General features: G+C 43.8%; 1 protein-coding gene across 7 annotated transcripts in view; it reads left to right on the top strand.

Annotated features, from left to right (window-relative positions):
- Fam13c (family with sequence similarity 13 member C) overlaps positions 1-16834 on the top strand; it is a 97424-nt gene that overhangs the window by 35045 nt on the left and 45545 nt on the right. For all 7 annotated transcript variants that reach the window (XM_075980008.1, XM_075980009.1, XM_075980010.1 and 4 more), the window contains one exon: positions 11237-11300. In XM_075980008.1, coding sequence (XP_075836123.1) covers positions 11237-11300 — 64 coding nt within the window. The remainder of the gene's footprint in view (positions 1-11236; positions 11301-16834) is intronic.

Here is a 16834-nt window from a genome sequence, read left to right as displayed (position 1 = left end):
TCCTCCTCTTCCTCCTCCTCCTCCTCCTCCTCCTCTTCCTCCTCCTCCTCTTTCTCCTCCTCCTCCTCTTTCTCCTCCTCCTCCTCCTCCTCCTCCTCCTCCTCCTCCTCTTCTTCTTCTTCTTCTTCTTCTTCTTCTCTCCTCCTCCTTCTCCCTGTTCTCTTCTCCTTCACACTTAAAATGTGATTTTTTTCTTTTTAAAAGATGGCCATTTTTTTAGTTAGTATACAAAAGTGACTAAATGGGTTTCATTATGGCATTATTATTCCTGTGTATCATCGTAATATTTTGGTCATATTTTCTTCTCTACAGTACCACTTCTGCCAGCTCCCATTGTGCCTTCCTCCTTGTAATAGTCCCTTCTGGTTTTATGTTGTACATATGTTTAAGTCTTGATTCCATATGGAAAGATAATGGGATAGTTTGTCTTTCTTCCTGCCATGTCATAGTTAGCACTTGGGGAAAGGGAACCTCAACTGAGAAATGGCTTCCACTGGAATTGTCTAGGGGCATGTCTGTGGGGACATTCTCTTGATTGGCCTAGGCCCTCCCACATCAGTTAGCACAGTGGGCTGTAGCTTCCTTAGGCAGGGGGACCTAGGCTATTTAAGAAAGATAATTTAGTTCCTGCCTCCAGGATTCTGCTTTGAGTACCTGCCTTGACTTCTCTTGATAGAAATATATAAGCCAACTGAGCCCTTTCTTCTTGTGTTACTTTAGGTCATGGTGTTTAACACTGTACCAAAAAGCAGTAGGGCATCTAATATCCTCTCTTGTTCTCCCTTTAAATCCCTTCTTTTCACTAATAGTTCCCTCTGCTCTGCCATATGTATGTCTGTGTGTACATATATATGCCATATGTGTATATATGTATTTAAATCTAGACTCCGTGTATGAAAGAAAACATGATTTTGTCTGAGTCTGGTTTATTTTGCTTGACATGATCCTCAATTTCATTTGTTTTCCTTTTCTTTATGTCTGGATAAAGTTGAATATGTTCTGTATTTTTCTTTGTCATTCATCAACTGATAGCATCCAGGCTGCTTCTCTTCCTAAGCTATTGAAAATAGTGCAGCAATAATCATGGATATGCAAGTATCTCTGTGGTGTGCTGACTTTATCTAGTCTTTTGGGTGTATTTCCGGGAGTGGTATAGGTGTTTGTTTTATTTTTAGGTTTGTGAGAAACCGCCACTCTGATTTCCATAGAGGCTACACTGGTTTACATTACGGCTGGTAGTGTGTGAGAGTTTCTCTCTCTCCACATCCTCGTCGGCAAGTGCACATGTGCATGTATGCAAAGGTCTAGAAGAATCCAGAAGAGAGAGCTGGAATTAAAGACATTTGTGAGAGGCCTCATATGGGTGTTGTTAGCCAAACTTGGGTCCCCTGCAAGAGCAAGCAGACTCTGCTAACTGCCACCCAACTCTCCATCCTGTATCTTTTGTTTTCTTGATTGGAGTCTTTGTGACTGGAGTGAGATGAATCTCAATGTAGTGTTCATTTGCATTCCCTGCTGCCTAAGGGTGTTGACTGTTTTTCCATATGTTTACTGGTCATTTGTGTTCTCTTGAGAACTGCCTAGTCAACTTATTCCCCCATTTATTAATGAAATGTTTCGTTTTTTATATTTAATTTTTATCTCTTCATCTACTCCAGATATTAATGCTCTATTATATATATCGTTGGTAAAGATTTTCTCTCATCATGTCAGTTTTCTTTTCACTTTGGTGTACAGAAGGTTTTTGGTTTCGTAGAATCCCATAATTTCCTTGTAATTGTTTCCCAAGGTATCAGTGCTGTTCAGAAAGTTCTCACCTGGGCTTATATTATGAAGGGTTTTCCTGGATGGCTTCAGAGCTGCAAGTCGTACATTAAGATCTTTGATTTTGAATTTTTTTTGTATTGAACAAGAAGGATGGTTCTAGTTTCATTCTCTGCCATGTGGATATCCCCTCCAGCACCGTGTATTAAAGAGGCAGTATTTTCCCCAATGTGTGCTTTGACAGTGTTCTTGAAAAATAGGTGGCCATAGCTGGGTGCATTTATTTCTGCGCCCTTTATTCTTGTAGTCAACATATCTTGATTTTTTTGGTGATAGTCCTGTTTTGTTGTTATTATTACGAAGGTATGTAGTGTGATCTGATTTCCTTCTCTGGTGCTGTGATACTAGCTAGCCCCAGCAGAGTCTTGATGGAGATACGATCTAGTAAAGGGGTATGCCAGACTCTGGCCAGGGTCAGAAATGACTGAAGAAGTCAGGATAAAATCTCAACAGGTGTAAAAGGCTACTTTCTTGGAGGTGGGAGAAAATTAAAATAATAAATGTAGCAAGGGACTGAAGAGCTTTCTGTTACTAGGCTGTCTTAGGGGTCATTCATGTTTGGGGTAAGTGTGAAGGGTACTCCTCAGGAAATGAATCAGTCCTTGTAGATGTGTGGAGTCCTGGAGCTGATGGGGATCAAGAGTAGATGCTATATCTGTACCCCAATATTTTATACATGGTGATTGAACCTACGGCTCCAAGAATTAGGAGCCTTTTTCTAGGTGAGCTGTGGAAGAGCTTCAGGGAGACCTAGGAATAGTTTTGCTAAAATTTGGATGCATGTCAGCTTTCTTGGTTTTCCATGTCAGTGTTACACGTAATCACAAACGTGTGCCCTAAGACAACCCTGGTCTCATAGGTCAAGGTGTGGTGGGGACTGTGCCCTGTGAGAGTGCGTTGAAGGGAGGGGCCGGGTAGCACGGAGGATGCAGAGGATGCAGAAGTAGACAGAAGCCAAGAAAATCTTGGGGGAATTGTTCTGCCTACCATTTTTCTGTTTATTTATTTATTATTTTAGAAGCAATTTCTAAAATCTGTGTCAGGTGGAACTTGTGAAAAGTTTTGAAGCCATTCTCTCAATCTCCTCTTTTTGTAGGTTTCCCATGGCTGTCTGGAACGTTCTCCTAGCCACCTCAGGTCTCCTCACTGCACTTGGCCCTCTGCCTTCCCCAGCCCCATCCTACATCCATCAGCAGTATAGTGTGGGATCCTATTTGGATGTGTAGTGCGGACACACGTTTGTCCTATAGTGTTGTAAAAGATAATGAGTCCATATTCAAAAATCTAGGGTTTTTCAGCTCTGCTTGCAAACAGCCAAGAATGTGGCTACCTGGGGCTTACCTTCCACCAGGAGACAGCGAGCAGGCACCCAGGAGCAGAGTTCCTTTTTGCTGGACCCTTCCCATTTACTAAAGCTGCTACCTAGCATTTGATTTGTAATGCCTGCCTCAGTCCTTCTCTTCCTGGCAGCTGCTCATCCTGGGAGCTCTGGCTGCAGGCAGTTTACTGCTGATATAGTACCTACAGACCAGTAGTGTCTTAACGCCCCCTTGCCTAGTTGACAGTTTACATGTTAACGGGGGCTCTTGGTGCCGCTGAGTGTTTTGCATGTGTTTGGCTACTCCGGATGCCTGTTGGTGCCCGGTACTTAATGAGACTGTACAACCAGAGAACTGCTTTCTCCTGGGACCGGAAAACCTACCAATGACTGAATACAACTCTGGTTTTCTAGTTTGGAACCCAGGGAGGCTGTGGCTTGCTCAGGTTCTCACTCCCATGGGGCCCAGGGCCAAGACAAGAACCATAAATCAGTTGAGAGCAACTTCATGAATATGCATCGATTTGACTGATTTCTATTGCTGAAGCCCACGCCCATCTCATAGTCCCTCAGCGATGAGAAAAGGAAGATTTCTTGAATGTCACAGACTGCTAATGGGGAGAGGGGAGTTCTTCCTTAGCTAAGTAAATTTACTTTGGAGAGTGATTAGCTCACTGGTATTTAAAATAATGCATTAAAATTTATGACAGAATTAAACCTTTGGTGTCATAAAAGACCTCCTCTGTATAAACAGGAGCTGTGTCTCGGCAGCTTAGCTGCTGATTAGGCTGCTGGTTACACTGGCAGCTCGCTGGCTTCTTCATCTGCCCAGCCCTGCTTTTAGAGGATCCCGAGCAAGAATAATGGCCTTTGATGGCTTGCGCTGTTTGTGAGTTTGTGATCCTTCAGATGAAAGGAGAAGCTCACTGCTTTGTTGCTTTATGGAGAGAGGAAGTTTTCTTGGCAGCTACTTTTCCTTGGGGGAATAGATCCTTTTATCTTTTGTTTTGAGACTGTGTGTGTGTGTGTATAGCTAATTTTTTTTTAATTTAAAAAATTTTAAATAGAAGTAAGCAGAGTCCTAATAAGTTCTGCTTGAAGGGAAAAGGACAGTTGAGAACAGAGCTTTCTAGTAATACAAAGGATGCCACCCCCAGCATGGAGTGTCCCAGGGCAGGAGGGCTGCGCAGGACCATTTGCTCTTCCTAATTGGTGAGCTCCTGGGGGCTTTGTCTGGTGTCTTGTGAGAAGGGCAAATGAAGTAGAAATGACAGATAGCTGATCTTGCTGACCTGTTGAGACTCCCTGCTACACACTTGGGTCACGAATGGCTTCTCTGAGTATGTTGCATTCAGCAAACCCCCCCATTCACTGCCTTTCCCACTTTCTTCCTCTCCTATGAACATGGAACAATTAGTAAGATGAGAACATTTGAATTCAGAAATTCATGATAGGGGCTGGAGTGATGGCTCAGCAGTTAAGAACACTGACTGCTCTTCCAAAGGACCTGGGTTTAGTTCTCAGCACTCACATGGTGGCTCACAACTGTCTGTAATTTCAGTTCCAGGGGACCTGATGCTGTCATATGTTGTAGGAGGATGCTTGTTTGTTCCCGGCTGCTCAGCCACAAAATAACCACACAGAAACCATATTATCTGCAATACTGTTTGGCCAATAGCTTAAGTGCATTTCTGGCTAACTCATATCTTAAATTGACCCACCTTCATTTTTCTGTGTATACCCACGAGACTGTGGCTTACCGGGTAAAGTTCTGGCATCTGTCTCTGGCTACATGGCTTCTCTCTGACTCCGCCTCCTTTTTCCCAGCATTCGGTTTAGTTTTCCCCACCTAATTAAGTTCTGCCTTGCTATAGGCCAAAGCAGTTTCTTTATTCATTAACCAATAAAAGTAACACATAGACAGGACTTCCTACATCATCTCCCTTTTTCTGTTTAAATAAAAAGGAAGGTTTTAACTTTAACACAGAAAAATTTCATATAACAAAACAGGTATCAAGCAAGAATTACAGTTATAATATTTATATTTACTTTATCTTTTATCATAAGTAAGGACTTTTGGGTTGCCAGTTAAGATGAAAATTTTTTGACTTCTAATTTTCTATGTGTGGGTGTCAGTCTGTGATAATTTCAAACTCGGGGTCTTTAAAGTTGAAACATGTGCTATTTGCTCTTCATTATTTAGATCTGAAGATTATAAAGAACTGATAAGAAGGCCTGGAGAAAAGGCTCAGCAGTTAAGAGTGCTTGCTGCTCTTGTAAAAGACCAAATTTAGGTTTAAGTTGCCATGTTGGGCAGCTCACAACTGCCTATAACTCCAATTCCAGAGGACTTGATGTCAACTCTCTGTGGCCCCTGCATTTATGTTTACACGTCCCCAAACAGAATACATAAAGCTAAGAAGAGATAAGTGAGAGAATGTCTTTGGTATGTTCTAAACATCATAGAGAAAGGCTCTTTATAATGCTGGTGCCAAGGGTGGTGATTGTTGCTAATATAATAGCCCTGGCGTTTCCTGGCATTTTGTCTGTGTCTGCATATAGAGCTATTGTATGATATGAAGAATGTTTTGCTCGGGGTTGCCCTCTTGGGATGTACCTTTTGTTTTCAAAAGAGTTCCCGGAAATGACAGTCATAGCACCAGTATACATTCCTGCGTCTCAAGTGCTGCTTCCTAATACAGAGGCTTACTTAAGTCAGTGGCATCCATAAATCTTGAGATGAGATCTGAGGTCAGCCCTGCTCAGCCCTAAGATCCTATTTGCTATGAGACATTCTGAACAGTTAGATGCTTAGCTTCTCTGTCCAGGTTCTTTGAAGTATGGATTAGTCAGGTACTGGCTGGTCCTTAGTCTTCTCAGGGAAGAAATGTACTTGCTTGTGGAAATGAGAGCCACTGCAGCCTGTAGGCTTTGCTGGTGTGCCTCGGGGAGAGGAAGGAACCTGGGTTGTGCACACTTGACAACTGATCATAATTGACAGCTGTGCAAAACTCTGAGACTAATACTTGGTTATCAAATATATGCATACGTCCTGTTCTGTATCCTGTGCTGGGATTGGCGGCAAGGACAAATGTTGAACAAAACTCATGATTCCTGCCCCACAGAGCTTACCATCAAAAGTAAATGACTACTAAATGATTTTGAAGATATGGAATCATGAATTGTATAAAACAAGTTGTATAAAATGAAGACACATTTGGGAGAGGCATGCATGATAGCTAAAGGATAAATGAGTTCATTCAGAGACCAAGAGGATTGGGAAGGAGCATGGTAGGCACAAGGACATCCTGAAGGCATGAGCTTGGAAGCAGCTCAGTGAGTGTGCGGAGCTGGAGGGATGCCCTCATAACCACAGCACAGATGGGGCCTGGCATGAGTGGAGGGTGAAGGCGTGCACCAGGTTCACTCCTTCCGATGTCATAAGACAGTGTGAGAATGGGGGAGTGGGAGAACTGGGAAGTCTTCACACTAGCCCTTTACTCTTCCTGCCATGTTGTCTAACTCATTAAACAACCACCGGTGAATCCTTAGTAGACTGTTTTAGGATTGTACTCTTTGCAGTGGACAGAGAACAGTGGGTGGTCAGATCTTATGTATGGCCTGCTCTGGGGAAGAAAGGGTAGGGGGACCAGAAGGAGACCCCTGTTACTCCAGTGAGAGATGATAGTATCTTTGCTTAAGATGGCAGTAGAGGTGGGGAGTGTGGAGAGGAGGGGACAGATAAACAGGTCATTTGCGGTAAGAAATTGAAGCACTAGTCACATACTGACTGTTGGGCTTGAACGAGATATGGTTTAGGGGACTTCAGCTTCTGTCAGCCACTGGCTCGATGGAAGCTTTTTGTTGATTGGGACAGGGTTCTCCCATTTACTAATTAAATTAAAGTTAAAATGTTGATTTGAGACTAAAATCCGGAGTTAAAAACATGGCCCTTCTTCCACAAACGATTGCATCCTGTGGTTTGGCATTGTCTTGGGGCCAAGAAAAATATTTTAATGCTTAATTGGTTTTGCTGTTTTGAATTCCTGTACACCTCCCCAGAGGGGCCCAGCCCTGCAGCCTGACTCAGCTCGTGTTTCAGGGATCCAGCAAACTGGGAATGCCAGTTTTTATTGCTACCCTTCAATGGCTGTCCACACGCTCACAAGTGCAGATTCTGGGCAGAAACTGTTTTAATATCAGCCTATAATTACTTTGGCATGTTTCTATTGAAGAGTAGTTTTGAGTATTAGCATTTTTATTTGCTGTTTCATGGTGCTAATGGCAGAAGCATGGCAATAGTGATAACACAGTGGAAACAGTGGTGATACTGCCCATTGTGATGTCATAGGTACCGCTTGTGGTGGTATTGATGTTTGGGTGATGGTGGGATGTATCGCTTGTGTGCTATTAGAGGTAGTGTTGGAGGAATTGCTTGGGATGCTCTTAGTGAAGATGCTATCTGTAATGGCAATGCTGCTGATGGTGGTAAAGATGCTCATTGTGGCAATGATGTGGCAACTGGTAGGGCTGCGACCACAGTGATGGTATCTGTAACGATGAGGCGTCAGGATTGAGGACCACTGTTGGGCTCTTAGGAGTACATGCTGCATGACCGTGGCCTAGGTCTGGGCTAGGAATCAAAGCTGTGACGGAGTTGGCAGAGTGTTCTGTATTGCTTGTCTTTGCCTTCCGGAAGCATAGGTTTGATGGAGGCATGAAGCCATTTGCCTGTAGTTGTGATGGTGGGAAGCGGTAACGGAATGGAGAGTTTCAGCATGGAGCAGGTATCACGTATTGGCAGGATTGTACGTGGTTGGATCATTGTCTTAGGGGTGTGAGGGAGGGGGAATTGAATGCAGTGGCATTCTTATTTCCTCAGCTACTACTGAGCTTTTCCAACAAAACTCCTTTTTCTTTCTCCTCTTCACCGTGACCTTTAATGCTTTTAACTCAGGCTGTCATTCTCCTGTCTCTGGGTGATTGGCACTGTCTGGCTGTGGGCACTTGGCCCAATCTTCTACAAGTCCTGGTTTCTGTGTCTTGTTTTGCTTTTCTCCTTAGATCTTGGCATCTGGTGAGTCATAGATTATTGTTGGCTTATTCAGTTTTTATGTCCTCTCTCCTTTCATGAAAATACAGGTTCCAGGGCTGGAAAGATAGCTTGACAGTTGAGAATACTGGCTGCCCTTCCAGAAGACCTGGTTTGATTCCTAACACCCACATGATAGCTAGCAACCAGAAACTCCAGCCCCAGGTGGATCCGTTGCCCTTTTCTGGCCTCTCTGGGCACCAGCCACACATATAATAACACAGACACATATGCAGGCAAAACATAAAAATAGAAATAAATCTTTAAAAAGGAAATGCAGAGTCTCTAAAAGTGGACTTTTTATGCACTGCCCAGCACTTGATCTCGATTATTCTACATAAATTGATGCTTAATAAACACTTGTTGAATGAATAATAAGATATTTAATTACCCTTCCTCCTATTGGCTAGTGGGTGTGTGCTAATCTCTTGGGTGGCTCTTGGGGATTAAATGAAGTCGTTTGATTAAACCACCTGGCATGTCCAGCCAGACAAATGAAGGCTGGTGACATCTTGGACTCCTCTTGAGACTTTTCTTTCTTAAAACTTCTTTGTCTTTGGCTGCTATGGAACGAGCCCTGGTTAACTTCCTGTGTCCTTATAATGCTTCTCCATTTTCCTCATGACTTTCTGTTTTTATTTCTTCATCAGATCCAGGATCCAAATCCCAGGGCCTTTCACTTGCCATGCAAGGGTTCTGCCAATGAGCTAAAGCCCAATCTCTATGGCTCATTTGTCTTTTGTCTCCTACCTGGCTAGCCTAGAGAGGATAGTATTAGCTACCTCATAGGATATGAAGGGTTGATTGTAAATGATGCTTACTGTTAATGCCAGCTGTGTTAGAACAACACAGGGAGTCTAGAAGCACATAAAACGCCACACTAGAATCATTATATAATTATGGTGACTAATGGCATATTTTAATAATAATCCCAGTTTTGTTAAGATGAAAGATGAGCCACTATCCAAGTCAGATGACTCACAGCTGCCTGTAGCTGCAGCCCCAGAGGTGACAACAGTGTCTTCTGGCCCCTATGCACCCTGTGTTCACATGCACATTCCCATAATCAGGCACATGTACCCATGATTAAAATAAATCTTTAAAAAACACCATTCCCCTGCTTTCCTTGGTTTATAGCAACTGTGGAAGTATAGTTTGAGAACCACTGTAGATGACAAAAATTTAGAACCCATTTAACATTTTGAAATGAAGGGATGGCTTAATCCCTGTCCCAAAGAGTCATTTTGTTAGCTTGCCATGTTGGTGGCTCAGGGGATTGAAGGATATGGGGCAGGTGAACCTGAGGTCCTCCTTACTCTCTGCTCACTGTGGCTGCCCGTGCTTGACCTGGTGACTGGGAGCCCGAGTCTTCTGGTGACTATAGGAGGAAGATGCTGGCCCTGTGTGGATGAGGCGTGCATTCTCACTGTGCCCTCTACAGTCTTTGTGATTTGCCACTGCTTTATTTGACATTAGGAGTCAATTGTTTGCACTGTTAGCCCAACTTGTGGCCAGATTAAAAAAAAAACTATCTCACCTATTACCTGAAGAAATTAGGCCTCCAGTGTTGCTTACTGTACCTTTCTGAGTGGGTTACTACAAGCTGAACTTATTAACCTTGGTAGTTGTCCAGAAAATGTTTTGTCTTTGGTATTCAGATTGACTTGGTGTGCTAGCTATAAATGACTGTGTCCTCAAATAGTCTTTTTTAGAACAAGTAATTTATGGACTAAACATCTTATGCCGTATTCATTAAGACAGTTGGCCTTCTAATAAGGACTATAATTTGTTTGTTTATATAATGACATAGGAACTCTTGTAGAAAATCTTGTAGGATGCAGCATAGTATATGCCATTGGGCATAGGACTTGACAAGCCTGGATTTGGACCTGAGCATCTAACAGGATACGGTTTCTTGTTTTGTTTTTAAACTAAAAACAAGGGGATCAAAGGCGTATGCCTTGCTTCAGGTCATTTTTTTTCCTCTTAGGAGATATTTAGTGGCAGAACCCAGCTTCATTATCTAGCCCAGCAATGACTATGGCATTTGTTGTAAAAATCAAGAGACAGGAAAAAAAACCTTTGCGAGTGTGTGTACATGTGGTGTTTGTGTGTGTGTGTGTGTGTGTGTGTGTGTGTGTGTGTGTGCGTGCGTGTGTGCGTGAGAGAGAGAGAGAGAGAGAGAGAGAGAGAGAGAGAGAGAGAGAGAGGGACAGAGAGAGAGAGAGAGAGAGAGAGAGAGAGAGAGAGAGGGACAGAGAGAGAGAGAGAGAGAGAGAGAGAGAGAGAGAGGGACAGAGAGAGAGAGAGAGGGAGAGAGAGAGAGAGAGAGAGAGAGAGAGAGAGAGAGAGAGAGAGAGAGAGGGAGAGAGAGAGCACAGACACTAGGTTGCACATGCGGAGGTCAAAGGACAACCAGGGTCTGGGTTCATTTCTTCAACTTGTTACAGAGGTCTCTTGTTAGCCACTGCATATGCCAGGAAGAGGAGGGCAGGAAGGCCTGTTCAGGGAAGGGAATGAGAGCCAAACTCATGATTGCATGACAAGAGTCAGTTGTGTGTGGATCTGGGTAAAGCATCCCAGACCCAGGAAGAGGAGGGCAGGAAGGCCTGTTCAGGGAAGGGAATGAGAGCCAAACTCATGATTGCATGACAAGAGTCAGTTGTGTGTGGATCTGGGTAAAGCATCCCAGACCCAGGATGGCCGGAGGTGCAGTGTTTGAAATAGACTAGGGACCGTATGCTCAGGAAACAGCAATGGCCTGGGTGACTGAGAAGTAGGGTCGGAGAGACAGTGGAGAGCGTTAGGATCAGGGAGGCTGGCAGGGCTCAGATACTCTGTGTTCCGGACCACTGAAGGAGCCTGATGTCACCCTTCAGCAGGGAGAGTGCCACTTGGGATTTCCAACAGGAACATGGCCGTATCTGTAGCAGCCAACTTTGAATGTGAGTTGTTGAAATGGTTCCTTCAAATAGACATAATTTTTCCTTTGTATTTTGTAGAGTAGACCAGAGGGCTGCCATTTGGCCAAAGGAAGCTTTTGGAACTCAGCAGGACTTCCATGAGGTAGGTGGAATCATCGCGGCTGATGTGAACATGAGCTAGCCAGTCTCAGCGTTGCCTATTCCCTGTCAGAGCATTAGAAAATATCTTTCCAGGGAAAGCTTTCAATCCTGTTGCTCTTAAGTGACCTTCTTCATCATGATGATGAGATGTTACTTCACTAAATGTTCTTCCTGGCGTTGGGGCGAGCAAGCTTAAAATAGCATTTTTGAGAATGCTCACCACACCTTGAACCTTACCCTAGTCCAGCTGTCTCTTCTTTCTAGACTTTCTAGCTTTGCTTTGGGGTTATATAACCAGGGCTGTGATAATTAAAATTTGTACAGCTTTTTTTTTTCTTAATTGAATTTTAGCTGGATTCCCCTTTCCCTGCTTCCCACTGACTGGTGTTTGCAACCTCAGACATAGTTGGTCTTACTATTTCATTTCCCTGAGCATAATAAAATCTGATGTTTTCTTCGTACACTTTGAGATATGGGAGCCATATTTTTCAATCTAAATAGCATCTCATTACACTGGATGTTAGGTAGCTAGCTTGTTCTAGAGTTCTTTTGAAATATGTAATTGTGCTGTGATGAAAGTTTGGGACATGGAAAGAGAATGTAGAGCAGTTAGGAGTGGGGGCAGCAGAAGTAATATCAGAAATCAGTATGATACAATTAGAGTACCTTCTGCTTTGAATGCCTTGGCTTCAGACCCTGGTTTGAAACCCTCATATGGTTTCTCTTGTCCTCATAGAGTTGGAGCTGTGGGTGGTATGTAGTGTCTCTGATGAGGATCATAGCAGAGAAACTAAGTAGACCTGATACTCAGATGCCCAGAAGAGAAAGGAACAGCTTCAGGCAGATGGTTAATTCAGCATTTTGAAGATATGTCTCTCTTCCCCCCTTTAGTTTTTTGACCCCATAAAAGGCATTTAAATATTTAGGTGGTTTTTGTTTTCCTTTCTTGAATAATAACAATATACAATGTTGCTATAATTATATTGATTATAATATACTATCATAATTATATCATATCAACTATGGTATATTAATAATAGATACTATTATATAATATTGTTATAATTCATCATCATCATTATTATTATAGAATTTGATAGAAATCCATGACTAAAGGTAAGCCAGGTGTCTGGTTAAGCCAATTTAAATGGCTAAATCCATGAGAAATATCGTAACTATAACACAAACGGGAATGCAGAAGGCTATTGTTTTGTGTGTGTGCAGGCACAGCCTTCAGACTGCACATGACTCACAGTGGAAAGAGTTGGGAGTTTTAAGGAAACAGGCTATCTATGAACCAGAATCAGCACACGCAGCTCTCCTCCCTTGGTGCTGTATGTGACGCTGCAACAGATTGTTCTGATGCTCATGCCTGGAAGGGTGATGTGGGAAGAGCTTCTCAGGCTCTGGGAGAAGCTGATTCTTTTTTTTTTTTTTTCGGTTTTTTGAGACAGGGTTTCTCTGTGGTTTTGGAGCCTGTCCTGGAACTAGCTCTTGTAGACCAGGCTGGTTTCGAACTCACAGAGATCCTCCTGCCTCTGCCTCCCGAGTGCTGGGATTAAAGGCGTGCACCACCACCGCCCGACTGGAAGTGACAGGACTGCTGAAATGGCTTGAGCCGTTGCTGAAAGCTCTGCTTGAAAATCGGTTTTTCTGCTCTCCTCCACTGCATCGTGTCTGCAGACGGCATGAATGGTGCATGGGCTGGGACACCCAAGCGGAGACCTGTGCCAACGGCAGGCTAAGGTGGCTCCATTGGGCCTGATGTAGGAACACAGGACATGAGTGCTCAGCATGGTTTTGTTTCGGTCCATGGGGCCAGCTGTGTGTGCGGGCTCACATTCTTCCAGGCAGGTTGTGCTGCAGTGGATGTGTGTGTAGGCTCATATTCTTCCACACAGGTTGTGCTGTGATGAAAGTTTGGGACATGGAAAGAGAATGTAGAGCAGTTAGGAGTGGGGGCAGCAGAAGTAAGGCCAATACCTTGGTGTGAGGGATGGTGTGGCCACACTCACTGCTGGAAACATCCCAGAGAGTGAAAAATCTAAAATGTGTGTTAAACTTAACAGAACACTCAATTCTTTAATGAAAGAACCCTTTTATATTTCTCTAAGTGATGATCCTATGGTACACACACACACACACACACACACACACACACACACACACACGGAATATTGTTTTAATGAATGTAGGATGTACATACAGAAAAGTATTCCTAGGAGGGGGATAATCAACCTCACTTTCTCCATCAGTCTGGAGGCTCTTGTTTTCCACTTTGGGTCTTTTGCTAGGATTCAAGTTTCTATTCTATGCTCTTCAGGTGCCTCCGGGGCTGTGAATCAGTGCTCACAGTCCAACTGTGTGTCGGCCTTTCACCTGAGCTGTCTGGTCCCACCCTTTAAGATACCCAGACTAGAAACCAGTGTGTTTCTCATCCATTTTCATCTCCTGTCTGGGCTGTTCTGTCATGTCCATAATATGAATTGATCCCTGATCCAAAAAGCACTTCAAAGCTAGAATGAAGATGGTTTTTCACTCTCTGTACCTCATAAATTCCACTTCTGATTTCAGTTGCCATGAGGAAACTAACAGGTTGATAAAGGAATCTAAGGTAACCCCACTCCACCAAGCAACCATGCCATGCTGGGCTTTTGAGAGATGGTTAGCCGGTTCTAGAAGGAGAATACTCATGTACTATTGACAGAAGATGGCCCCTCTCTGTAGAATTAGGTTAACTTCCTTGTTTAGCATGGTGCTTCAGGTGAGGAATACACAGAGTGGTGTTGAAGAGAGGGGATCAACCAACTAGCCCCCTGGAGCAGCTGCGTCAACCCTGGTGACCCACTGGGTGGCAGATGTCACAGCTCTCGTCCAAACCCCAGACTGCACATCACAGAATATGAGCTTGTTTGCATTTGGGATCTGTCAGCCTGGACAGGACAAGGATGGGACATTACACATGCAAGCAACAGCAGAACACCATTGTAATTTCCAGAATTCATCTATGTGATAAAGATAAAGATGAACATGAAACCAATATCAATAGAAAGCTTGACTCTAAGCCTATGGAATGGTGCGAAGGTGATGTTTTTAAGTCCTCACGGAAACATCAACACGCAGTGTTACCCCTCCCATCACGTAGGGCTGTTGCTGAGTCTCTGTTGACTTATGGTGGTGGTCGTAACTCAGCGTTATATGCCTTGTTTCTCCAGTATGAAGATACCGTAGTACTTGGATTTTGTTAAAAGTAGAGCAGTGGGCACTGGAGTACTGTTTCTGGCCTTTGCATGTGTCTATGTATGTGACACAGTGAAGAAGGCATGCATGTGTATTAGCACCTACAATGTACGTTAGAGGTATTTTGGCACGAGGCCACGCAGACCTGGAGAAGATACAGTTATCTCTTGATATCCTTCTGGGATTGGCTTCAGAGCCCACCCGCCGCCCACCGCCCAGTTAAAAATTCACGGATTACCAAGCCCTTGTGTAAAATGGTGTGGTCTTCATGAGCAACCTCCGCACAGCTCCTCGTGTGCTTTATATTGTCATTAGATTGCTTATTACCTGATATAAGATACAGCTGGAGTAAATAATTGTTATCCTGCATTGTGAAAGTAATAACAGGTTCTGTGCAGCAAATATAGACGGTTTAAAAATTATATTGTTAACCTGTGGTGGGTTGAATTCATGGATGCAAAAAAAATCCACAAATTTGGAAGACTGTCTTTACGGTTGGATTGAAATGCCTTTCTCCTTCCAAATTGCTTTACTTCTGAGAAAATAGCCTGTGAAAAGCTTCGAGACTCCTGTGCTGGCTGAGAAATGTTCCCTCTGTTAGAATACTCAGCTGCGTTTTTCAATGTAAGTGAACACCCAGCCTATCACATTGGGTCTTAGTTCAGTTTCTGTTGATGAATATTTTGAAGTATCAGAGATTGTTTTCATGTGACAAAAGATCAATGACTTCAGGCTTTAATAACAACAGTATTTTAATGATGACATATCTGAGCATTTGGGACTGGGACGGGCTGCATGCTTGGCTAGATCCTGGGATTAGAAACCCATAATGGAAATCCATCTCTGGGCTTCTTTTTCTATCCTGGCTTTATCTTTTGGCCAGCACCTCCCTACTGACGTATTATTCTGATGTCCAGTCATCTCAGTACATATGAATTTTCTAGGACTACTTTTATTCCCTAGTCAGGGTTTCTCTATGTAGCTCTGCCTGTCCTAGAGCTTTCTTCATAGACCGGGCTGTCTTCAAACTCAGAGATCTGCCTGCCTCTGCCTCCCCGAGTGCCACCACGCCCAGTTAAGTTTTCTATTACTATTACTGGTGATTTACCAAGAGCGTAGTGGCTTCAGATCCTCATGGATTCACCCCCATTGTATGAAGCAGGGGGAGTTGCTCTGCTCAGGCTCTCACGAAAGAGAAATTGCCAGTCTGAGTTCTCATCTGGAGTAGGGCCATGTGCAAGTTCCTTCACATAGCTGCTTTAACTCAGCTTCCTGTCACAAGGCTGTCGTCTCTGCCCCTTTGCTGCTTGGCAGCTGGGCTTAGTGTTTGGCTTCCCGAGTCTGCCACACTTGGCTCATGTGGCCCTTTTCATCCTCAAGTCAGCTGTAGCCCCTGACATCTGCTTATGGTCCCAATTCCTCCGATGAGGCTATCTTGCCACCAGCTGGAAGATAGACGGCTTTTAAAGTTCTTACTTGATTTGACTAGGCACACACAAATAACGGCTGTATCTTTGACCAGCTGAGTTAGAGCTCAGTTACCTCTGTGTGTGGGGGGGGGAGTCCCTTTATAGCAGTGCATAGATTAGTGTGTACATGACCAGGGTACAGAGACCCTAGGGGTTGTTTTTAGGGTCATGCCTGCCACATAGGGGGATTGTAGTCTTCTAAAACTAGGAAGTTCTAGAAAGCCTTAACGATGAGTCTCATTCATGATGGGGGCATTTGTCCTTTCTGAACTATTCAGTATGACCTTGGGGGCTTGGAAGGAGCTGATTGGCTGGATGAGGCCCATGTTTGACACTGGGATGCTGTTTGTAGAAGATAGATAATTGGATGCTAGTCTCTGGAAACACGCGTTCCCAGGTAATTTTCCTCTTGGCTGGACCACTGCAGGATGCCACCTGCTCATTTTTTTTTTTCTGTTTGGTTTTGAGTTTGAGTTGAAGTGACCTTGTTCCCCTACCAAGGGTTCTTCCTCAGTGTCCTGTGATCCATTTAATTTTAGCCACTTCTTGTTGTCAGTGTCAGCAGGGACCTTCCTGTGGCCAGCGCTGTCATGGTGTGAACCCTGGTTCTCATTCCCAGGTGACTGAGGCATACAGCAAGGAAACAGGGCTGTTTCTAGGTCTGGTATTCTGCCCAGTCCTTCCGAGGCCACTCTTCATCCTGGCTGCTTATTTTCAGGGGAACGAGGTCTAGAGTCCTCACCTTCAAGGGAATCCTAAAAGGCACTGTAAGAAAAGGAAGCTGGTGACCACCGTCTTTTTCCCCCATCTGATATAGATTTGGAGA

The sequence above is a fragment of the Microtus pennsylvanicus genome, chromosome 7 (genome assembly GCF_037038515.1).
Source record: "Microtus pennsylvanicus isolate mMicPen1 chromosome 7, mMicPen1.hap1, whole genome shotgun sequence".
NCBI classification, from domain to species: domain Eukaryota; kingdom Metazoa; phylum Chordata; class Mammalia; order Rodentia; family Cricetidae; genus Microtus; species Microtus pennsylvanicus.
Note: the sequence above shows the minus strand (reverse complement) of the source record. Positions and strands in the feature narration are given on the sequence as shown.